Source organism: Mirounga angustirostris, unplaced genomic scaffold (genome assembly GCF_029215605.1).
Source record: "Mirounga angustirostris isolate CCGP_5_RB_7025 unplaced genomic scaffold, mMirAng1.0.hap1 SCAF_4, whole genome shotgun sequence".
Classification (NCBI taxonomy): Eukaryota; Metazoa; Chordata; class Mammalia; order Carnivora; family Phocidae; genus Mirounga; species Mirounga angustirostris.
In genome coordinates, this window is record NW_026991712.1 from 154,782,972 (window position 1) to 154,806,019 (window position 23,048).

At 51.5% G+C, this 23,048-nt stretch overlaps 3 protein-coding genes across 23 annotated transcripts in view; 2 read left to right on the plus strand and 1 right to left on the minus strand.

Moving 5' to 3' along the window:
* Window positions 1–12,001, plus strand: part of TESK2 (testis associated actin remodelling kinase 2) — a 156,983-nt gene extending 144,982 nt beyond the window's left edge. For all 8 annotated transcript variants that reach the window (XM_064589251.1, XM_064589252.1, XM_064589253.1 and 5 more), the window contains 6 exons: window positions 8,038–8,120; window positions 8,355–8,439; window positions 8,885–8,968; window positions 9,155–9,241; window positions 9,927–10,044; window positions 10,324–12,001. In XM_064589251.1, the coding sequence (XP_064445321.1) occupies window positions 8,038–8,120; window positions 8,355–8,439; window positions 8,885–8,968; window positions 9,155–9,241; window positions 9,927–10,044; window positions 10,324–11,048 (1,182 nt within the window). In that variant the 3' untranslated portion in view covers window positions 11,049–12,001. The remainder of the gene's footprint in view (window positions 1–8,037; window positions 8,121–8,354; window positions 8,440–8,884; window positions 8,969–9,154; window positions 9,242–9,926; window positions 10,045–10,323) is intronic.
* Window positions 11,914–15,456, minus strand: TOE1 (target of EGR1, exonuclease). 2 transcript variants are annotated; one of them, XM_045897823.3, is made up of 8 exons: window positions 15,325–15,456; window positions 14,429–14,571; window positions 14,301–14,341; window positions 14,071–14,167; window positions 13,786–13,944; window positions 13,260–13,519; window positions 12,904–13,063; window positions 11,914–12,820 (listed from the first exon to the last, which is right to left on the minus strand). In XM_045897823.3, the coding sequence occupies exons 1-8, from the start codon at window positions 15,374–15,376 to the stop codon at window positions 12,200–12,202; spliced, it is 1,533 nt and encodes a 510-aa protein (XP_045753779.1). In that variant the 5' UTR covers window positions 15,377–15,456; the 3' UTR covers window positions 11,914–12,199. The 2 variants fall into 2 exon arrangements, with proteins under 2 accessions (XP_045753779.1, XP_045753780.1); XM_045897824.3 differs by lacking the exon at window positions 15,325–15,456 and adding an exon at window positions 15,175–15,311.
* Window positions 14,612–23,012, plus strand: MUTYH (mutY DNA glycosylase). 13 transcript variants are annotated; one of them, XM_064589256.1, is made up of 17 exons: window positions 15,280–15,406; window positions 18,215–18,309; window positions 18,437–18,515; window positions 18,638–18,758; window positions 19,317–19,465; window positions 19,554–19,593; window positions 19,715–19,788; window positions 19,925–19,966; window positions 20,043–20,114; window positions 20,212–20,325; window positions 20,411–20,508; window positions 20,587–20,731; window positions 20,809–20,872; window positions 21,006–21,197; window positions 21,301–21,674; window positions 22,054–22,095; window positions 22,825–23,012. In XM_064589256.1, exons 3-17 carry the CDS (start codon window positions 18,501–18,503, stop codon window positions 22,945–22,947), a joined length of 1,665 nt encoding a protein of 554 aa, XP_064445326.1. In that variant the 5' UTR covers window positions 15,280–15,406; window positions 18,215–18,309; window positions 18,437–18,500; the 3' UTR covers window positions 22,948–23,012. The 13 variants fall into 13 exon arrangements, with proteins under 13 accessions (XP_064445327.1, XP_064445333.1, XP_064445325.1 ...); XM_054512905.2 differs by lacking the exon at window positions 15,280–15,406 and adding an exon at window positions 15,509–15,645; XM_064589257.1 differs by lacking the exons at window positions 15,280–15,406; window positions 18,215–18,309; window positions 18,437–18,515 and adding an exon at window positions 14,612–14,635 and having other exon boundaries at window positions 20,809–20,914; window positions 21,301–21,437; window positions 21,522–21,674.
* The last annotated feature ends 36 nt before the right edge of the window (window positions 23,013–23,048 follow it).

Consider the following 23,048-nt stretch of genomic DNA (forward strand, 5'->3'; position numbering starts at 1 on the left):
CTATCCTTTGGTTTTCCTAATAGGGAGTGTGTATTCCTTTGAGATGAGAAATTAGGAATTTAGGAGAAAGAACTCCCTGTGTCTCTGTGATTTTTTGGGTCTGAACTGTAAGGAGGTATTGAGGATACTTCCAAGTGGTGAGAACAAATGACTGCAACCTGAAGACAGGTTGGGAGGTGCACTATAGGGAACCTCAAGTTCAAGAAAAACAAGTAGATTTTATAAGCCAGACCATCCAATTCAAGAGACTGTGTTCATTGCCCTTTAATCATCTCTGAACCTTTGGTAGTTTTGTCTGAATATTTCAGCCTCATTGTAACTGTGTTGCAGGGATTAGGGAGAGGGTTGCATGGCCACGCAGAGCAGCCCCACCCAGGAGACCTGTGTGGTGGTGACAGTGACCATAAGAATGAGAAGTCCCTAAGGGATAAGTAAAGCTAAAGGGACAGAATAGGGCTTTAAGGTCTCCAAATGGTCTCATTGCCAACCTTGAATCTGAGTTTGATTTCTTTAAGGACAATAAAAGGTTTACTTATATTTTAGTAGTGTATACATCATATTATGTGATTGTTCTGTTGTGTTGTATCTCCCACCAGTATACACGTTTCCCAAATGCTCCTCTGCCTCACCTTTTTATTCCTAGCAGCTAGCATAGTGGTGGGGGGGTGGAGGGTTCCTGGCCTTCTTTCAGAGAATGCAGTTGATAGCCCAGAGGCCAAACATCCGCTTGAGAGCTTGGATTTTGAATCCCAGACCCAGTTTGTCCCACCTCTCCAAATGATCTAAGTGCTCTTGAGACCTTAATATGCGCAATATATAAAGCGGATTCTGTCCTTGACCTCACAGGAGCCATCAACCTGGGCCACTCACACCAGAGATGACAGGAGGAACTCACAGTAGTGGAAACATGTCCCGGGTGGGTAAACCAGGGCAGAGAGAAGCAGATGCTTTTTTCCAAGTGATCATGAGCCTATACTAGAGGCAAAAAGGATCCCCTAATTTCCTATCAGAGTGACTCCTGAAAATAGTATTGCCTTTGCAGGGTTCACATGTCATGGTTGCTGCAACACTGCTTTCAAGAGTGAAAAGTCTCAGGGCGCCTGGGTGGCTCAGTCGGTTAAGGGTCTGCCTTCGGCTCAGGTCATGACCCCAGGGACCTGGGATCAAGCCCTGCTTGCGGGGAGGGGGTTCCCTGCTCAATGGGGAGCCTGCTTCTCTCTCTCTCCCTTTGCCTCTCCCCCTGCTTGTGCTTGTGCTCTCTCTTTCTTGAATGAATAAAATCTTAAAAAAAAAAAAAGTGAAAAGTCTGTTGGATAGAGCTGTTCAGTCTAATTCTGTAATTACTTCTAAGAAATAGCCTGATACAGATTTGTGCAGTGATGATGCTGATAATTTACTTAGTAAGAAGTGGAATGTAGGGTGGCTTTAAAAATATTCAGTCATGAGCTCCATCGAGAAGTGGCAATCACCACACACAGGCTTTTACCACTAGCTTAGGAGTAACTAGTACAACTAACTACATGTGAGTTTTGGCTTTTAGGAATGGTCAAGAGAGCAGTTTGTTTCTGCTTAATACCATGACTACCCAGGATCGGGCAAGCACCACGATCTTCTTTGGTTACCCCTAGGAGTATGGGTTATGAATTGTACCTCTATTCTTGGTTGTTGGGTTTGGTTTTTGGTTTTTCATTGACTCAAAGAGGCCACTCTGGTGATTCTACCAGAGTGAAAAGCCTATTCAGCTTGGTCTTAGGCTATACCACAAAACTAGGAGCAGAAAATGCCAATTTTCAGAGATCAAAGAGAGCATGAATTAGGAACAAAGTTGAATGCTGGAGAGATAGAGAGTGTCTGTTAGGGCACCCTGTAGTTGTTTTTTTGGGCTTGTTTGTTTGTTTGTTTTTATAATGAAAACTATCAACAGCTTTTGGGAACCATTCATACTGGGCTATAAGAAGACACAGTATTGGAGACATAGAAATTACTGGAACCCAGTCTGTACCATCATCGATGGTTTCTTAGTCTGGTTGGGAGATCGCTATGTGAAGAATATTACATAAGAGCTGTGGTAAAGATATGGGATCACAGGGTGGGATAGAGAGCAAGGGTTGGGACACGTTACAGCAAATCAGATAATCTTCTAAGAGACTTGGACCGTAGCAGCCTCTGGGGCATTTAGGAGGGCATTTCAGTCTCTGATCTCCCTGTGCTGTAAAAAGAACCTCTTAAGCTTTCTTGAGATGTAGAATCAGTACTTTCCTCTCTGATCCTAACTGGGTTTATGGAGTGGATTTGTTGAGGGGTGAGGGGAAAGAGGTAATGGCACATCGAAAGCCATTTTGTTGTTGTAGAGATAACTTTAGCTTGGAACTAACATTAACAAATGGACTTGGCATTTCTCCACTCAGGTGGTTTTATTCGGTGCTAATACTGACTATGCAGCTGTTCTAGGAGAGCTCAGGAACTTCTCTCAAGTGCCTCTTCTGGCCTGGTTCTGAAGGATCTGTGTTGGCTTCCAGAAATGCATTCATGGTCACCCCTTTGAGTCCCTTGTCAGCTCAGTCCCCAAAGCGGAGAGTTGAATATATGATTAGTGTATGCCTTTGACACATGTGAAAAGAAGCCCAGGTGTTTCAATTATCTGCCCAAATTTTTGTATAACAAACTTTTGCTAGGCCCTTTCTGTGTGTCTGTGCTAGGTTTGAGACACAGAGATGAATGGGATCATTCCGTCACTGAAGAGGCAAATGTAGAAGTCTCTCTGCTGTAGTGTGATGAATTCTAATAGGGGAGGAATGCAGCAGTAGGGCCTAGGCTCCTTTTTGAACCTGAAAATCAGGAACCTCTCACCTCAGGGAAGTCTGTCTGAGCCTCCCTTATGTCTGCTGCTTACTCTAGGCAAGGATACTTTCTTTTTTTTTTTTCAGAGGGAGGCGGGGGAGGGCTGAGGGAGAGGGAGAGAGAATCTTAAGCAGGCTCCACACCCAGCACGGTGCCTGACGTGGGGCTCAACCTCACAACCCTGAGATCATGACCCCGAAATCAAATTGGACACATAACCAACTGAGCCACCCAGGTGCCCCAAAGACACTTTTGAATAAAGCATTCTTCGTCCTCTACGTAATGGGACCTTGTATTCCACACAGCCTGAAAATTGGTCTGGCTTCTTCAGAACCCCACAGTGGTCTGAGCTTCCTTTTTTTTTTTAAAAATATTTTATTTATTTATTTCACAGAGAGAGAGACAGCAAGAGCAGGAACACAAGCGGGGGAGTGGGAGAGGGAGAAGCAGGCTTCCCGCTGAGTAGGGAGCCTGACGCGGGGCTTGATCCCAGGACCCTGGGATCATGACACAAGCCGAAGGCAGACACTTAACGACTGAGCCACCCAGGCGCCCCGAGCTTCATATTTTGTACTCTGTAGCCACGTAGTCTATACTGGGGCCATGTCCAAGTTGGGTGAGAAATGTAAGCATTGTACTAGATGCTTTTGGATTGGCCAGCATTTGAGATAGTGGCTGGAGGCCCAAGTGAAGGGGTCTTACGGTATTGCACACAGTGCTGCCTTCTCCATGGGCCCTGGCCCCTGCTGCTCTCTTAAGACTGCATTGCTTCTGCCATGGCCTTGCTGAAGACTACATTGCTTCATTATAAAAGGGGAAAGCTTTTCAGCCTCTTTCTGGGGAGGGTAGAATCGTGTGAGAACGCTTTAGAATTAGGAGTCCTGGGTCTTTACCACTTACGGTTGTAAGCTTTGTTTTTCTCATCTTAAATGTAAAAATCTCAGATCTGCCCACCTGACAATGTTGTTTTGACTGTGTTTGTGAAAAATGTTTTGTAATTCTTAGGGTACCATATAGACAGAAGTGGTCAATCTTTCCCTTACCCAAGGGGCTAGGAAGTATTCTCTGGGCCATCTCCCTCTTAAAACATCACTGCTTTCCTAAAGCTTATAGTCTCTAGCCATAGGAAGGCACTATACAGACTTCCATCATAACATGGTAGATGCAAAGGCTACAGAGAGGACAGTGCATAGGATGCTTTGAATAGAGGGTATTTAACCCAGCCTGAGGGTACAGAGCAGGCTTCTTGGAGGAGATGGTGGCTGAGCTGAATCTTGAAAATTGAATTCTACTTATTTTTTTTATTTTTTATTTTTTAAAGATTTTGTTTATTTATTTGACAGAGAGAGAGAGATAGCGAGAACAGGAACACAAACAGGGGGAGTGGGAGAGGGAGAAGCAGGCTTCCGGCAGAGTAGGGAGCCCGACTCAGGACTCGATTCTAGGACCCTGGGATCATGACCTGAGCCGAAGGCAGATGCTTAACGACTGAGCCACCCAGGTGCCTTGAATTCTACTTATTTAGTTTAATTATTATTAGTGCACATGCTGGGGGTCATATTCTAGACCAGAGCAGACACAGGGAATTGCATAAACGAAGGCATAGTGGCATGAACTGTATGATGTGCAGACTGGGAGGGAGGAGTGGTAGGGAGTAAGAGTTGAAAAGAGAGGACTCTGATCATATATTGTCTAAGTTGGATTTAATCTTCTAGATAGGAAATGAAGAAAACCACTCAGCTTTTTTGAGATATACTTCACATAAAACCAAATTTGCCCTTTCAAAGTATATATTTCAGTGGCTTTTAGTATATTTAGCCATCACCACTGTCTAATTTCAGGACTTTTTATCATTCCAAGATGAAAGCCCCACACTCTATTCCCTTTCCCCTTCAGCCCTGGGCAACCACTAATCCATTTTCACTTTCTATGGATTTGCTTATTCTGGACATTTCATATAAATGGAATCATACAATATGTCATTGATGGCTTTTAAATAGGGGAGTAACACAGATTTACATTTTGCTAAAGTCATGCTGGCAGGAATGAGGAAGGTGGATTATGGAGATCAAGCCTGGACCAAGCCAGAGAGACCAGTTAGAAGAGCACTGTAGTTTTCAGGGGAGGAATGAGGAGGACCTGATGCAAGGGTAGTGGAGGTGAAGAGGGAGACACCGATTTGAAAAATATTTTTTATTATTATTTAAAAAAATTTTTTTAAAGATTTTATTTATTTATTTGACAGAGAGACAGACGCAGAGAGAGTACAAGCAGGGGGAGCAGCAGAGGGAGAGGGAGAAGCAGGCTCTCTGTCTAGCAGGGAGCCTAATGTGGGGCTCGATCCCAGGACCCTAGGATCATGACCCGAGCTGAAGGCAGACGCTTAACCGACTGAGCCACACAGACGCCCCCGATTTGAAAAATATTTAGAAGCTAAATTAGTTGGAGTTAAGAGTAAAAAATCTAGGCTGAATCCCAGCTTGCTCTCTTAGCAAACTGGGTGGAAAATGGCAGTATCAGTGGACGTAAAAATACAGCTAGAGTTTTAGCTTTTGAGGGGAAAAGGTGACTTCAGGTTTCCATGTATGGAGTTCAATATGAGTAATCCAGGAGATGTCCAGAAATAGAGTGGATATGCAGATCTGAAGCTTGAGGATAAAGGTCAGCTCTGATGATATACAGTTGGGAGTCATCAGCACAAATGGAGCCCGAGAGATATAGGCCCAGGATAGAACCCTGAGAACATCGGATGGGAAGAAGTGCCTGCACTGGGGCCTGCAAAGTAGCCAGCGGTGGAGAAGGAAATCCAGAACTGCGGTGTCACAGAAGCCAGGAGAGAAGGATCAAAAGGGAACAGGAATGGCCTCTAACTAGCCTCTAATAGCTGGTCTGTTCACTCCAGGACCACAGCTGATTATTCTCTGCACACCCTGTATTTTTTGTTTTAAAGATTTTATTTATTTATTTGAGAGAGAGAGAGAGCCGGGGGAGGGGCAAAGGGAGAGGGAGAAGCGGGCTCCCTGCTCATGCGGGGCTCCATCCCAGGACCGACCTGAGCCTAAGGCAGACGCTGCACCAACTGAGCCACCCAGGCGCCCCTGCACGCCCAGTATTAATTAATATGATTCCTGAATCACATATGAAAGTGTTGAAAGAAGTAATCAGCAATGTCAACAGCAGAAAGATCAAGTATGTAAGAACTAAATTTGTCTATTGAACTTAATGCCATAGAAGTCATTGGTATCCTCTGTGGGAACTCACAGCAGAAACCCATGAGCAATGAGTGGGAGATAAGGAAGTAAAAACAGCAAGTGTCGCCAGCCAAACCTCACTAGCCTAGACCCCAGTAAGGGCAGGCTCTTAAGGGCAGGCTGGGAGTTTCTGGAAAACCCCACAGAGGTTAATCCATCAGGGTTCCTCCACATTTTTCTTATCACCTCAAATACAGACTCCTAAAGTTTGGCTCTTTTGGTTTGCAGTATCCCATCTTTGTCTTTGGCTCCAATGCCCAGCTGTTGACTGTGAGAAGCTGTAAGAGGGGCAGTGGTCACCTCCAGACCAGAAGCAAACTGTGTAGCCTTGTCCCATACTGTGGGGCCCCGATCATCCCTGCCTTAGCCATTTCTCAGCCGTTCAGAGCAGCTACTGCGAAGTCACTTACCCCTACGTGGGTGGTTTGCAGTGAGCAGACAGTAGATGGCCATGAACATGAAGCTGGGGCAGAAACCGCACAGCTTTGACAAGGACAGTGTACTGTGGCCATATTCTTTTCCTTATCTGCTGCTCCCAGGCTGAATTTCTGAGGGCTGTTTCTGAGCAAATAGTAAGTAGTACTTTAGCCTGAGCCTTGGAGACAGGAGCCTGAGTTGTTGGTGAAAAGGGAGGAGGGGAGAAAAATCCGTGACAGATCTGGGCTGCCACTGCCTCACAAGCCTGTGCCCTATAGCCTGGGCTTTGGCTTTTTAACAGGCAAGCTGGCCTAGAGCCTGTCCTCTCACAGCCATAGTCAGGGGTTGCTGAGCCAGCACGACTTGATGGGAGGGCCAAAGCCAGGACAAGCACAAGGATGGTCCTGCTCGGAAGCCAGGGATGGGGCGTGTCTACCTGGGACCCGGAGCAGGAGAAGGCGAAATCACGGGCTCCTTCCAGCTCAGGCAGAGAAGAGTATGATCACGTCGAGGCCAAAGGAAGGGAGTGATTGTACCTGAGGTGGAGGAAGCAGGAGGTGACTTGGCTTGCCTCGGCAACTGCATGCCAAGCCTGGTTGCTGCTTTGTGTTTATTTACAAGTCATTTGGGTTCATCCTTTCTCTTGTTTGGTGAGCACATCCTGAGCCTCTCTCACGAGTTGAGTGTTATGAAGAGGGAAGGCCTGAACCAGAACCTGCTCTCTGCTAGACTATAAGAGGAAGTAGCGGAGAGGAGGAGTTAAAGGAGTTGAGAGAGAGGCTGGTGAGAGCTGGAGAGGACAGCGTGGAAAGGGCACTTACCTTAAAACACATAAAATCTTTTGAGGTGAAAAGGAGAGTTGGGAGAACATTCCAAATGGAAGGGAACAGTGTAAGCACAAGAAAAGCTTGAAGGGGCTGTTCAGGCTTCAGGAGTCCAGCTTGTCTGTGACAAGTTTGGATAGAGCTGTGTGCATAGGAACAGCAGGGGGAGGGGGTAAGTCAGTTGGTTAGAGGCAGATCATGAACTGAGAGGAAGCTGGTTGTGATCTTGTGGGCAGTGAAAGGTAGTGCAGGCCTGAGCGCTTGTCTTAGGCTTACATTACTTACATTACATTACTTATATTACTCAGGCTCGCCTTTGGGTCTCTGCATTCTGAGGAAAAGAGGATGGGAGGCCAGGGGCCTGATAGTCTGTCTTCTTCCACTAGATTGTAAGCTCCAAGAGGACAAAGATGTCTGTTCATTGAGGTATTTCTGGCACTTAGAACCATGCTTAGTATATAGAAAACAAAGATAAATATTTGTTTGAAGCATATGAATCTTAGGGCAGCCACCCAAAATCCAGGCCTAAGCCATCTCCCATGGCTGACAGAGCCCCCAAGTCTGACCACTGGGGTCAGCCTAAGAGTGTGGTTTCACCAAGGAGGAGAGGCCAAGGTGTCCTGTGGCAAGGAGGGGTGGTGGTAACCTTATGGCTGGCTGGTCCCCCTTCTGAGCCACATTTCCTTCTTCTTTGGGAACCCTAGAACTGCCTGATAAAGAGGGATGAGAATGGTTACTCTGCAGTGGTAGCTGACTTTGGCCTGGCTGAGAAGATTCCTGACGTCAGGTGGGTAGCCCTAATAGGTACTGGGGTCACAGAAGGGACTGAAGCAAAGGGAAAACTCCAGCTTCCTCCCTAGAGGCCAGAACTTGGTCACAGCTCAATCCCAGCTCCCTAAATTTGGTCAGTCTTAGTGCCTGTCCTTCAGGGAGAGGAATTCCCAGTGGTCAGATATCCCATTGCACCAGCCAGTGGCAAGCTCATTATCCATATAATCTTTCCTCCACCCCCACCCCACAGCATGGGGAGTGAGAAGCTGGCCGTGGTGGGCTCACCCTTCTGGATGGCACCTGAGGTTCTCCGAGATGAGCCCTATAATGAAAAGGTGAGTCTGGGGACCCTGGGCATGGTTCTCCTTAGAATCCATTCTTTTTTTTTTTTTTTTAAAGATTTTATTTATTTATTCATTAGCGACAGAGAGAGAGAGGCAGAGGGAGAAGCAGGCTCCCCGCCTAGCAGGGAGCCCGATGCGGGACTCGATCCCAGGACCCTGGGATCATGACCTGAGCCGAAGGCAGACGCCCAACCATCTGAGCCACCCAGGCGCCCCTAGAATCCATTCTTAGCAGAAGGTATCCAGGATCACCTTATATGTTCTGGGTGAGGATCTATATCCTTCTAAGAGCAGAGCTGGTACTCGGCAGCTGCCCAGTAAGTGAACTGAATGAAATGCACACAGTAGGGCTCAGGCCTGGGCTAGTGGACCCGAGGGGCAGAAACCCCACCTCTCACTCCACTGAGAAGGAAACTGAGGTCTCATTACCCACCAGGCGGACGTGTTCTCTTACGGTATCATCCTCTGTGAGATCATCGCCCGCATCCAGGCTGATCCGGACTATCTTCCCCGCACAGAGGTGAGCTGCAGGCATAGGGCACAGTGCCAGTGGGATGGGGCTGGTTTTGAAGCTATGGAGCTGTTGTTCCCAGGGTGGAGTTGCTGGAACTGTCTGTATGGTTACTTCGGGGCAATTCTCAGCCTCTCCTAAGCAGGCCAGGATGGGTGGAGGGATTAATGACCAGTCTACCATACCTATCCACAGAACTTCGGGCTAGACTATGACGCTTTCCAGCATATGGTGGGAGACTGTCCCCCAGACTTTCTGCAGCTCACCTTCAACTGCTGTAATGTGAGTGTCTCCCTCCCCTTCCCTCCCCCCAGCTTTGGTCAGGGGCTGGCTGAACCCCTTTCATCTGGGTAGGACTGTAGGAGGAGGAGCCTCCTTTTCACTGATGAATGGCAGTGCCCACAGCCCCTCCTCCGGGCCTGACAGACTGTCGAGAGCCCTGGACCAAGAAAAGGAAAATTGCTCTGTATTATACAGTCCTCAGCCTGCAGGGTAGACTCATCATCTCTTGCCCTGGACATTGATAGAGCTCTGGTCAGGTTTCAGTTGGACTTTGGGTCCAGCTGATCTTAAGGCCCATGGGAAGAGCTTTTGTTAGCCTTCATTTTATACAGCTCTGGGGCTGGACCTACCTGTCATGAACAGGGGGTAGCTGGGCTTTGTCCAGATAGCTCCCAGAAACATGTTAGCAAGAACAGAACAAACCAATGTAAGCATACCCTTTTGGATGGTTCTGTGCCCATCGAGAGGATAAGACATACAGAAAGGGTGCTGACATGGATGGGTATGAGACAATAGCATCTTCCCTGACCTTAGCTCTGGGAATCACTCTCGTGGTCTGGGGCCTTTAGAAAAGATCTCTTAGCTGCATATCTGAATCTTAGAAGATGCCAGAAACAGACTCAAATGCCATCCTTGGGGTAGAAGATAGGAGGGCAGGGCTAATGGCTGGTGTGGATGACTACAGATGGACCCCAAACTGCGCCCATCCTTCACGGAGATTGGGAAGACCCTGGAGGAAATTCTGAGCCATCTACAGGAAGAAGAGCTGGAGACGGACAGGAAGCTGCAGCCCACAGCCAAGGGTAAGAGATTAGACCAGAGTGTTCCACCTGACCCCAAGGGAGGAAATTAGGATGTGGGGCCTTCCTCTCTAGGGCTGATTGTAGGATCCCATGTCCAGAAGAAGGGCAAAGGGCAGGGGATGATGGAAAAAGTACTGGACTCTAAGAATTATGACTTGGCGCATATAGCCTCCCTTCTGAGTTTGTTTTCTCATTGGTGAAATGGTTTGTGTCACAAGGTGCCACTTCTGTTTGTTATGACTAGTGGGAGTAACCCTGATTTGACTCATTGTTTTTTAGGACTCTTGGAAAAAGGACCTGGGGTGAAGCGACTGAGCTTACTGGATGACAAGATCCCTCCCAAGTCCCCACGCCCAAGACGCACTATCTGGTTGTCTCGAAGCCAGTCAGACATCTTCTCCCGTAAGCCCCCACGTACAGTGAATGTCTTGGACCCGTACTACCGGCCACAACGAGGTGGTGCTGCCTGCACCCCCAAAATCAACCCTTTCAGTGCTCGCCAGGACCTCAAGGGTGGCAAGATCAAGTTCTTTGACCTGCCCAGCAAGTCTGTCATCTCCCTGGTATTTGACTTGGATGCACCAGGGCCCGGAACTCTGCCTGTGGCGGACTGGCAGGAGCCCCTGGTCCCACCTGCTCGCCGGTGGCGTTCTTTGCCTGGTTCACCAGAGTTCTTGCATCGAGAGGCCTGTCCATTTGTGGGCCGAGAAGAATCACTATCTGATGGGCCCCCACCACGCCTCAGTAGTCTCAAGTACAGAGTGAGAGAGATCCCGCCATTCCGAGCATCTGCCCTCCCAGCTGCTCCGGCCCATGAAGCCATGGACTGCTCCAGTCTCCAAGAAGAAAATGGTTTTGGGCCCAGGCCCCAGGGGGCCAGTCCGTGCCTTGCAGGTGCCTCTGAGGAAATGGAGGTAGAAGAAGAAAGGCCAAGAGGCTTGGCTCCAGTCCCTTTCTCTGTCTCAGGCATAGGCCTGAAAAGCCAGGGCAAACAGGATGGGTGAGAGGGGTTAGTCCCCAGCTCCCTTGGGGGTGGACCTTCCTTTGAAGCCGCAGGGCCCCCTTGGTGCACAGCCTTGACTCCTCCCTGCGGCCTGTAGAGCAGGCAGGCCAGGCCAGGCCAGGGTCAGTCTGGGGGCTCCAAGTGCCCAATGGCTGTGCGTGAGAGGGGAGGCAGCAACGAAAGCCCTTCCTAGTTAGGGCCAACAGCTGATACGAAGCTTCTGAAATCCAGCAAGGAGCTCTGGCTCCCATCCGGCTCCCAGTGCACTTGCCCAGACAGGACCAGAGGACTCCTAGTTCTAGTTTGAGCTGGCAGGCAGCTAATACCCCAGGTTCTTCTCCCACCCCAGGTCTACCTTTCGCCCTTTCCTGGGTCATACAAGCTACTGGATGGAACCTGGAGCTCACCAGGAAGCCATAAAAGGCATGGCTATTTCTCAGACCTTAAGACCGGGGAGCTTCTTGCCAGGATGTCTAAGACACTTGAATAATTGCTGTTTGCACTTACTGCATGGTCAGACCACATCACTACATTTCTATGCAAGGGGATGGTGAGGCAGCGTGGTGGTCATGGCTCTTAGCTAACCTATTCAAAAATCTTTTCCAGTTGATTAATCTATTTTCATATTTATGAAGGAATCTTAATGTTCTGCCCCATAAAACTTTCAACCTTGTGGTTGGGAGTGGGGCTGGTTTTGTAGGCCTCAGGGCCTGCTCTATGTATTTGTCAACATGTGATACACTCAGTTGGTTAAATGGTTTATACATGGACTGATTTTCTTCCCTTCCTGCTATGGCTGGAGCTGTGGGAACAGTCTGTCCTTACAGAGCCGCGATAAGAAATAACCAAAGATGAAGCTGGTCAAATATTTTCATAACTTGTTTCTGTTGATTTTTTGGTAATACTTTTTCCCAGACACTTTCAGATTTAAAAATAAAGTCTATGTTACAGGTGCTGGTCAGCTTCCTTATGTGTACCCTTGTTCCTCAGCCTTCAGGGTAAAGGAGAAGGTCCAGGCCAAGACTGCCCCCACCCCCACCCCCCAATTCTGTAGAAGGTGGGAGTAGGACATTCACAGGCTAGAGGGACCCAGACACCTCTGTTCCATTCTCAGTCCTCTCCCTGGGCCTTGCGTGCTAGGCGGAAGTTGGGTCAGCTGCTGCCCCAAGCCAGCTTCATCTTCTGGTTGTGGGCTTTGGAGGATCGGGAGAACTGGCTCTTGGCCACTGTGAGGGGCACAGCTTTGCCACTCAGGTATACCTTGTTGTGGCATTCAGGTAGCCAGGGCCCAGAGCTACAGAGCTGGGGTCCTTGGCTCACACCCACATAGGCCATCACGTAGCCTGTCATAAAGGCATCAAAACCAGCCCGATGCAGTCCATCCCCAGGCACTGGGTGAGGACCGGCTTGATTCCCTGGCACTTCTGAGGCAGCCATATCAGCTGTTTCTGGCCCTGCTGCTTTAAGCCCCAGCTCCAAGTCATTTTTGTGACCTTGCTCCAAGCCAGGCTGGCTCCTAGTCTCATCCTTAGCCACCTCCTGCTCAACTTCTTCAGCCTGGAGGCCATCCCCGCAGACCTGCTTCACGGGAGGACAATCCTCATTTTCCTCAGAGGTCTGTTTCCCAGGCAGGCCCAACAAAGCCCTCCGCCGTTTGTCCCTACGTCGCCGCCGTCGCCGCTTGTCCACCACCACAGCCTCATCAGTGTCAATGATAAGATCGATATCATGGGACCGAGGACACTGTGGTCCCAGGGGACACCAACCGTACGCCTAGAGGTAGGAAAGAGGCTTAGAGAGGGGGTTCCAGGCATCAGGAACCTGCCCTCCCCCAAGAAATGGGCAGGTGCTCTCACCGAAAAGTTGTCACAGACGCTGGTGGAATGAGGACGGTGGGTTGCAGGGGGCATGCAGCAGCGGTAGTCAATATGGGCCCTCATGCTAGATGGATAGCTGCAGAACTCCAGGGTCAGGTGCGGGCCGCCCGCTGCCTGCTGCTTCCCATTTTCCCGCTCGCTGAAACAGCGGACGAGGGTGTTGGTCCATAGCTTATATACTCCATGGGAACAGGGCTTTTTGTCAGTTCTGCTTACTGCTGAGTCCTCAGCACTTAACACAGTGCCTGGCACATGGCAGGCACTCAATAAATACCTCAAGTAAATGAAATAGGCTTATACCAGGCCCCACCCCTAAGCCTTAACCAGTTGCTCACCATTTCCGGAAAGCATATTCTAGGTAGGAGGCCACGAAGCGCACATGAAACTCAGCAGCATATTTGGTGTCATAAATGCCGGCTGGGAACATTTCACATAGGTCAGCAGTGAAGGTTCCCAAGCTCTCGGGCAGGTGTGCATAGAAATTCTGGTACAGGAACACCAAGTCTATAAGACCATTGTGTAGTACCAGGGGCCGGCGGGCCCGGATTAGTTCCAGGAACAGGGTCCTCACTGACTGGCTCTGACTCTCATCGCCCTGGGTGGAAAGAAAGGGATCATTGGGAAGGACAGTCCCGTAGTGAGCCTCTCTTGCAGGACACTTACCGCCGGTGCCCCTATCTGGAAAGCTCTCGCTCCCTGCCTTCCCAATGCTAGTCTTCTGTGGATCAGGCTGGTTTCCCCAGCCCTATCCCTAGTGATTTCCCATCCTCCCTAAGAAGCAGATCCTCCCCCCCCTGCACCCAGCCTCGGTTAGGAAGAAATGAAGTCACAGAAGGGGCAGTCTCAAGGCTGGAGACCTACCTTGTCATTGCCCTTGTGGTACGGGATACCCTGAGCATACTGCCGGTTGAAGTTGAAGCCATGCTGCACCAAGAACTGCACAGACTTTGGTTCTATCACATACTCTTCCATGCACAGCAGGGTCAGATTGAACACCTGAGCCAGGTAGGAGTGTTCACCCTGAGAGAGAAAGGATCTGCTCCCTTGGGATTTGGGATAGAAACACCTTACACCCGATGTTCTCCAGGATCTCTACCCCCCTCCCCGCAGCCACAGACCAGAGATAGGAAGGAGACCAGTACCTACCTTGTCTAGCTGCTGCTTGAAGCAGGCAAGGCCCAGGGAGAGAACAGAACGGGTCCTGGCCGCATGACACACGGACTTGTAACGTTCCTCGATGCACCTTGGGGTTGGGTTTAGGGGGTGGCTGTGGCTGGGAGTTAGCCCTCAAACCACCCAGGACTGTGACTTCTACTCCAGGGATGAGGTCTGCCCCTCCTGCCAAGGCTGGCACTAAGATCAGGGCTTATACTTACTGGTTCAGCAAACTCTTCCTGTCCCCAAGCCCACTCAGTTCCTGGGAGTGTGTAAAGGGAGTTCTGTGTTAGGTTCCCAGCGCCAGCCCTTTCATAACTATCTGCCCTCCCCATCCCCCAGCCCTCACCGTGTCCACAGCTACGAAGCTAGCGGTCTTTATGGCCAGCAGGAGGGACGGCCACATCTCCTTGAAGTTGTCACTCTGCACATCCACCACGGGCACCTGGACTACTAGCTCTTCCTCAGATTTTGTGCTTTTGCTGACACCACCTGAGGGTAAGGAGAGCGATGGATGGTAATGCTGAGGCAGAGGCCCAGGGGAAGAGATTCCAAGGTAGGCCATGGCTGAGGGTGGAATGTTGGGGGGCAGTTTCCATTAAGGCAAGAAATAGCATGTCTCTCCTGCAAGCCTTTGTATCACACGTGCTCTACGCACAGTGCTTGGAGTGAACAGTGCCCTGAATTTGGGAAGAGAAAGCTGGCGTCTTCCAGTAGTTTATGTGAGACTTTGGGAAAATTACTTCTCCCCTCAGCATCACAAACTTTAGAGGAGGAAGGCTGGACTAGATGATCTGTGAGGTTCCTTCTTCCCACATCCCGCAGGAAATCCTTCTCAGGGCTTGAGGAATGCGACTCTTTTAATACCCCCAAAGCTCCATAGTACTGTTCCCACGGGGCCCCAGGAGCTAACCAGCACGCCCCAGGGCCTCATAAATAATTCCTCACACCCAAGCTCCCAACACGTTCCACTTCTTCGGACTCGCGCCACTTAAAAGAACCACCAGCTCTAGACTACACCTCCCGACACGCCCCTATACCCGCCCGGACTGCTCCCAACACGCCGGGCTTCTGCGCCCGAGCCGCGGTGCCCACCGGGATTTGTAGTCTCCTCGTGGCTGGTTCAGAAGGAATGAGCTAGTCCTCTGAACGTTGAGATCAGTTTCTAGAGCCGAGAGCCCGAGGCCTTCCCCCGCTGCGGAGCGCACAGGCTTTTAAGGCGGGAAGCCCTGAGAAGCCACTCACCGTCAGGGGCCGCTGGGGCTGAGGCTGCGCCATCGCCATTGTCGGCGGCCATGACACGGCGGGCCCCTCGCCTGAGTAGTCGGTGGGTTCGCCGGGCTTCCGCTTCTTCTCTCCGCGCGGCTCCGGCGATCGGGGACGGGGCGGGGCCTCGTCCTCCGAGTCGCCGAGTCGCGGACGGGTCGGACTTCCGTTCACACCTCCCGGGTCTAGCGCGGAGGAGGCGGCCGGGCGCGCGCGGGGACCTATTGGCGGGCGCCGTGCGGGTCGGAGCCACGCCCCCTGGAGTGCGTCGGGAGCCGGGCGCGGGAGACCGAGCGGGAGGTAATTCCTTCTCCGCGTTCTGCGGGCGGGAACGTGGGCGTCCGCTTCACGCGGTCTTCATCCACGCGGCCCCGGGGTGGGGGTGGGGGTGGGGGTCCCCAGCGGAGGTGACGCCACCCCGGCCAGCGTGAAGCGCGTCTAGGAGTTACGCACAGACAGGGCAGTGTAGGGGAAAGAAGGATCTTCTGGGTACAGGCACATTCACAGGCAGGATGGAGACCTCACTTCCAGGAAGTGAAAAGGCGGGGAGAGGGACTCGAGAGAGGCTGCCAGAGGGGTTAGAGTCACCGACTGGCGGGGAAGCCTTTACAATAATCCAGGCAGGAGGGGTGGTTGACCTCGAGGGTGATTGCTCTTGACTTCTGATACCGTGAGAGACATGCCCTTACCGGAGGCCAGTTCTTTTTCAGGGACTCCGGTTCCCATCCTCTCGACCCACCAAGGAGTCTCAACCCCTTCTCCTTGATTATTCACTGTTTCTAGTTCGTCTTCAACCTTTCTCTGTCCAATGAGTCTTTTTCATCATTATTCTGGATCGTTTGGATTTCTCCCATTCTAAAGAAAGAAAACCTCTTACTATCTCTTCTCTCATCCGGTTTTAATTAATTTAACAGTGCTTGTTGTATGCAACTTATCTGGCACTGTGCTCAGCTCTGGGGACTCAAGAGTCAACAAAAAAGACTCAGTCTTTGCTCATGGAGTTCTGTAGTCAAGTCGGGGAAGTGGACACTGATCAAAGAAACAAATAAATGTGAAATTACAATTAGTATAAGAGGAAAATGGAGAATTACACAAGAGGGTGAGACTGGGGGAGGGGGGCTGATTTGGACATTTAAGTCAAGACCTGAAAGAATGAATAACTGTTAGGTGAAGCACAGGATAAGAGCTGTACAAACTGTACAGCTGTACAAGAAAAGGATTGGGTGAGATGTCAAGGCCAACAGGCTGGAGCATAGTGAGTGAGGGGATGAGGCAGGTGGGGATCTTTGGAGCCTACAAAACTATATTAAGAGGATTGGGTTCTCAGAGCAATGGATGTGAGAGCCAAATTCCTCCAGTGGCTTACAAGGTACTTAGTGATCCTTATGCTCCCTACCTTCTTTACCTCTTTGACCTCATCTACTACTCATCCTTTCTTGGTGCATTCTAACCACACTGGCTTCCTTATTATTCTGCAGACACACCAGGCACCTTTCTTAGGGCCATTGCACTAGCTCCTTTTTAGGATGCCTTTGGCTAATTCCTTCAGTTGCCTTAAATCATTGGTCAAATATCACTTTAATAAGGCCCACCTTGACCATGTGCTTTAAAATTGCAACATTCCAGGTGGCTCATTTGGTGAAGCGTCTGCCTTCGGCTCACATCATGATCCCAAGGTCCTGGGATCAAGCCCCACAAGGGGCTCTCTATTCAGTGGGGAGCCTACTTCTCCCTCTCCTGCTGCTGCTCCTCCTGCTTGTGCTCTCTCTCTCTCTCTCTGTCAAATAAATAAATAAATAAAATCTTTAAAAAAAAATAAAATCGCAACATTCCACCATCACCACTCCTTATCCCCTTCACCAACTCTACTTTTTCTCTTTATGTTACTATTTATCACTTAACATTCTATATACTTTAATTATTATTGTTTGCCCCCCCCCCACGTTAGAATATAAGCTTCATGATGACAGGAACCTTTGGTATTTTATTTACTGAAGTATTCCATGTACTTGAAACTGCTTGGCACATAGGCACTACATAAATATTTAGTGAGTGAATTAGTAGGAAGCCACTGAAGGTTTTAAGTAAGAAAATAACATGAACATGTTTTAAAAGACTGCTTTACTCTTTGGAGAATAGATGGTAGAGTGAATTATGGAGTTAGGGAGTTTGGTCAAAGAGGGTTGGCTATGAAGGGAAGGAGAGTGGGTTGTGTAAAAGGGATTAAGGAGCAGGAACTTGAGCTCAGCCAATTTGGGAGAGACCATTGTTCTATATCACAAGGGGAAGGAGAAGGAGAATGCAGATAAGTGCAGAGTGCAGTAAACTTGTGCATTCACTTTTTTTCTCTGAAGGAGGAAACAAGCTCTTTTGATGCAAATGAGGTGATGAAATCAGGTTTTAAGGAAAGGGGTTGAACCAGGGGCTCAGCAGGGACTGTGGTGTAGCACAGCACAAGAGTGCAGTCTCTGGAGGCAGGCCTTTTGGGTTTGGGTGGACAAGTTGCTTCACCTCTGCAAGCCTCAACTTCCTCCTAACTAAAATGGAGGTGATACTAGCAGATACCTAATGGAGTTGTCTGGAGACTGAGTTAGAAATTGGTATAACACTTAGTACAGAGCCTGGCATATAATAAGCCCTCACTAACGTTTTAGTTGTTTGAGAAAAGGGCACCAAGAGAACAGTAGGGAGCAGTGAAGATCAACTAGATATATTTCGCATTACCAATGGGCAGCCAGCTTTGGTTTACCAGATCAAGAAAAGATTAGGAATAAAAATAGCACATCCGCTCCCACCACCACTCCAGCTTGCCGTCTGCTCTCAGGCAAATCTTTTCCCATCTCTGATCCTTGGTTTCTCCTTTCTGTAGGATGGAGGTTTGGACTCCATGACGGCTCAAGGCTGTTTCATGTGCTGCATCTCTACCAGATAAACTTCCTACCTGCCCTGTGCTTCTAGACACACGTAATGAATCCCTGTCCACACATACAAAGTGACAGTGAGCATCCAGGATACACAGGTGTATCCAGCTCAGCCCTGGCCTCTTCTTTTGTGGGTCTCCAAAATTATGCTAATGTTGGTCTCTCTGAAGTCACTTGCAGAAGTTCAGCCCCACTGGTCATACCTCAGTGCCACAGCCAGCCAGGGGCAAACCCATGAGCATCTGGAGGGTGAGGAAAGCTAGATTCTCTATAATGAGGACTGTAGAGAAGGAGGTGGCTATCTATATCTGTTGTGGGGCCCCAAGATTCAGCCTCATGGTGACTGACTACTTTGGGCCTTTCTCTTCTAGGCCATCATGAAGAAGCCACGAACAGCTGTGAGGAGTTGTCAGAGGAAGCGGGCACCTTGCCAGGAGGGAAGGGAGAAGCGTGTCCTCAGCGGCCGCCAGGTCAAGCCTTCTACCCCCAATGGTGAGGAGCGCGGTCCTAGTCAAAGATGAAGGTGTTGGATTCAGTGGCCATGAAAGGGAGGGAGATTCGGGCTGGGAAGGGAATGTGGTATGTGTCAGGGCCTTAAGGGACTAATTAAGGGTCTCATTCTGACTTTGCCCTGTAACTTTGGGACAGTTGCTCTGAGTGGCTGCTTTCTTACCATGAAATGGAGCGATTGTCTGTGCATTTCCTTCCTCCTGTGGCTTTCATGGGATCGAATGAGTCTATGAGCCTGAAAATGTTTTCTAAATGGGAAAGCGCTGCATACGTATACATTATGCTTGGCTGAAACTGTTGGGTTTTCATTGTGACCCAGAGTCAAAGGAGGTAGCGGTACCACCCCGGCCAAGTTAAGGCCAGAAATCTGGCTCAGGTTACACAGAGCTAGAGAATTCTGGTCTGACTCCAGGTCCAAAGCTTAAACCAGGGGTTGGGGGTGGGGGCGCCCTCAGGGGGAGCAGCCAGGCTGCAGTGCCCCGGGTACCTGGTGCATAGCCTGCGCAGGGACGAAGCCTGAGTTTCCTGCGGCCCCCTCAGGCTTGGCCGGGCGGCAGGAGGAGGTGTTGTTGCAGGCCTCTCTCTCCCCGTACCATCTCTTCAGAGACCCAGCTGACGTCAGAGTCTTTCGGGAGAACCTACTGAGCTGGTACGACCGAGAGAAGCGGGACCTACCCTGGAGAAGGCGGGTAAGCAGGCGAGGGCCAGGGACAGTGGGTGGGAGGTCAGTGCCCAGCTGTCTCCATACTGACTCCTTACCTGGGATTGCTTTGGCAGGCAGAGGGTGAGGTGGATCTGGACAGGCGGGCATACGCTGGTGAGTGCATGTCTTGGGAGCAGGGCTGCTTTGCCTCGACGCCCACTGGTCTGGGGTCTAGGGGCTGTGTGCTGGGAGCAGGGCAGCTCGGAGTGCCCTCATGCCAACCCCTCTCCCCCAGTGTGGGTCTCAGAGGTCATGCTGCAGCAGACCCAGGTTGCCACGGTGATCGACTATTACACCCGATGGATGCAGGTGACTTCAGGGAAGGAAGGGGAGGGTCATGAGCCAGACCCCAGAGAGAGTTTAGCCTTTGGGGTGGGGTAAAGAAGGCTTCCTCCACCTCCCTTGATCTTGATCTTACTTCTTTTTGATTGCCTTCGAGCTATAGAAGTGGCCAACGCTACAGGACCTGGCCAGTGCTTCCCTGGAGGTAAGAGTCGCCCAGGGGTAGAGGGAAATGGGGACAACTGAGGACTGACCACTGATCTCTCTGATCTCACCCACAGGAGGTGAACCAGCTCTGGGCGGGCCTGGGCTACTACTCTCGAGGCCGGCGGCTGCAGGAGGGAGCCCGGAAGGTAAGGGGGTTACAGGGGGTGACAGGTAAGGGGGTGAGCCCCAGGGCCTCAGGTGTCTCATAACCTAGAGCCTCACCCCTCCCCCCACCCCAATCAGGTGGTAGAGGAGCTAGGGGGCCACATGCCACGGACAGCAGAGACCCTGCAGCAGCTCCTGCCTGGCGTGGGGCGGTACACAGCTGGAGCCATTGCTTCCATTGCCTTCGGACAGGTGAGCCCTTAGCCCACCCCCGCTCGGTGTGTGCCCACCCTCCTTCCTCCCGGAGCCGGCTGACTCGTGCATTCCTCTGTGCCAGGCAACCGGTGTGGTAGACGGGAATGTAGTGCGGGTGTTGTGCCGAGTCCGAGCCATTGGTGCGGATCCCAGGAGTGCCCTCGTCTCCCAGCTTCTCTGGTAGGGTCTCGGGGTCCTGGGGAGACTGGCAAGGGGGTCTCCAAAGTGTCTTTGGCTCATAGCCACGTTCCCTTGTAGGAGCTTAGCCCAGCAGCTGGTGGACCCGGCGCGGCCCGGGGACTGGAACCAAGCGGCCATGGAGCTGGGGGCCACAGTGTGCACCCCGCAGCACCCGCGCTGCAGCCGGTGCCCTGTGCAGAGCCTGTGCCGGGCACAGCAGAGGGTGAGCCATCTGCGGGAGGGGCAGGCAGGGGTCCTACACGGTGACCCCTGGCGCCTGACGTCTGCCTCGCGCCTCAGGTGGAGCGGGAACAGCTCTTGGGCTCGCGGGGCCCACCGGGCAGCCCCGACGTGGAGGAGTGTGGTGAGCGCCAGCCCCAGCCCCAGCCCCGCAGCGCGCCACACGGTACTTTATCCTACGCTGAGTAAGACCCTGCAGAGCTGGGCCACGGCCTGCTGCCTGGGCCTGAGCGGCGCTGCGGGATCTCTCTTCCCAGCTCCCCGCGCTGGGCCCTGCAGGCTGTGCGCGCCTCCCACGGAGCCCTGGGACCCGACCCGGGGAGTGACCAACTTCCCCAGAAAGGCCGGCCGCAGGCCCCCCAGGGAGGAGTGCTCTGCCACCTGTGTTCTGGAGCAGCCCGGGGCCCTCGGGGGTCCTCGGGTCCTGCTGGTGCAGAGGCCCAGTTCAGGTACCTAGATCGTCGGAGCGGAGGGCGGTGGCAGGAGCAACAAGGGGGAAGCGGAGAGGTCGGCGGCTCAGGCCTGGCCACACCTGGCTGTCCTCTCTCTCAGGGCTGCTGGCAGGACTGTGGCAGTTCCCAGCTGTGACCGCAGAGCCCTCGGGGCCACGGCAGCGGGAGGCCCTGCTGCGGGAGCTGCAGAGCTGGGCTGGGCCCCTCCCAGCGCCCCGCCTCCGGCACCTCGGGCAGGTGTGTGAGCCTCGGGCGGGGCAGGGGTGTGGCTTTTGTGGGCACATCCCTGGGCCTGTTTCAGCCCCTTGGCCCTCCCTCCAGGTGGTCCACACTTTCTCTCACATCAAGCTGACCTATCAAGTATACGGTCTGGCCCTGGAAGGGCAGACCCCGGTGACCGTCGCGCCGCCTGGCGCTCGCTGGCTGACCCGCGAGGAGTTTCACACTGCAGCTGTCTCCACTGCTATGAAAAAGGCACTGCCTGTGTTGTCTTTGTTGTACTTTTTGGGGGTTCCTGTATGTTCTACGTGAACCTATTACCAGGAGAAAACAAAAGCGTATTTTTTTTTTAAAGATTTTATTTATTCATTTGACAGAGACACAGCGAGAGGGAACACAAGCAGGGGGAGTGGGAGAGGGAGGAGCAGGGAGCCCGATGCGGGGCTCGATCCCAGGACCCTGGCATCATGACCTGAGCCAAGGGCTGACACTTGACGACTGAGCCACCCAGGCGCCCCACAACAAAAGCGTATTTTAAACAGATGTGTGGGGGCATGAAGTTGAGAGACCACAGGGGTTTGGCTCTTTGGGGGAAGGTGCCAGCCCTGCGCTCTCCCCTTTTTTCCTTGGCCAGGTGTTCCGTGTGTACGAGGGCCAACAGCCAGGGACCCGCAAGGTGAGTCTCTTGGCCCTCCCCCAGCCATCTTTCCTCAGGCCCAAATCCCCGGGTTTTCAGTGAGTTAAATGACACATGCTTGGGTGAACATTATCCACTCCACACTTGGCCATGGGGAGAGGAATAATAGTTCTTCCCTGGACACCTTATAGCTTGGAGGCCAGGGTGGTGAGGGAATAAGAACAAATGGTGGAGACAGTAGGGCCCCAGGTGTGCAAAATGCTTATACTCGGTTTTGTGGCTTATGAGGTGGAGAGCTTCCAGTTCTGTCTGGGAGGCAAGGATCAGGAAGGGCCGCTTAGAAGCAGCAGCTGGTAATCTGTGTGGAAGAACCGAACCATTACCTCCAGGTTTGGGAGGGGAGTCCGCAGTAGGAATGTTCTTCCCTGGGCCCAAGAGTCCTGTGGGCAATGCTGGCATAATGTGGCCAACTTCATAATGCAGCGTGCGAGGAGCTAGGCGCGTTTGATCAGCAGGGCCCGCGCAGGCCAGTCAGGGCCATGAACACCAGGCCGCTAAAGCATTTTGGGTGGAGACAGGAGCCTGATTTGTATCTTAGGAAGACTACCTTGGGCTGCCATGTTGACCGAAGACGTAGATACTGGAGACGGGTTGGAAGCTTTACAACATTCAGACTAGAACCTGAGCTGTATTAGTGGAGTGGAGAGGGGGCGGAAGGAGAGGACTCTGCTGCCCCCTTAGTGCCTCCTTTCTTTGGCTTCTGCACAGGGTCCCAAAAGATGCCCGGTGTCCACTCCATCCAGCCGGAAAAAGCCCAGCCCGGGCCAGCAACTCCTGGATAGTTTCTTTCGGCCTCCGGATGCATCCAGCCTCAAGAGTACTGCCCAGTGACACCTCTGGAAGCCCCCACTTCCTGAGAATCCAGTTTTTTAATAAAGTGCTTATTTTTATAGTCATTTTGGAGACTTTCCACCCCCTTCCTCGCCCACTCG

Bases quoted from the DNA above. Each gene is read 5' to 3' on its own strand.
- TOE1 (XM_045897823.3), bottom strand. From the start codon at position 15,376: ATGGCCGCCGACAATGGCGATGGCGCAGCCTCAGCCCCAGCGGCCCCT. The intron at 14,168-14,300 runs GTAAGTATAAGC...CCCAACCCCAAG, and splicing joins AGGAAGAGTTTGCTGAACCA to GTGCATCGAGGAACGTTACA. The intron at 13,520-13,785 runs GTAGGTCTCCAG...CTTTCCACCCAG, and splicing joins ACCACAAGGGCAATGACAAG to GGCGATGAGAGTCAGAGCCA.
- MUTYH (XM_064589256.1), top strand. The intron at 21,675-22,053 runs GCACTGCCTGTG...TTCCTTGGCCAG, and splicing joins TCTCCACTGCTATGAAAAAG to GTGTTCCGTGTGTACGAGGG. The intron at 22,096-22,824 runs GTGAGTCTCTTG...GCTTCTGCACAG, and splicing joins AACAGCCAGGGACCCGCAAG to GGTCCCAAAAGATGCCCGGT.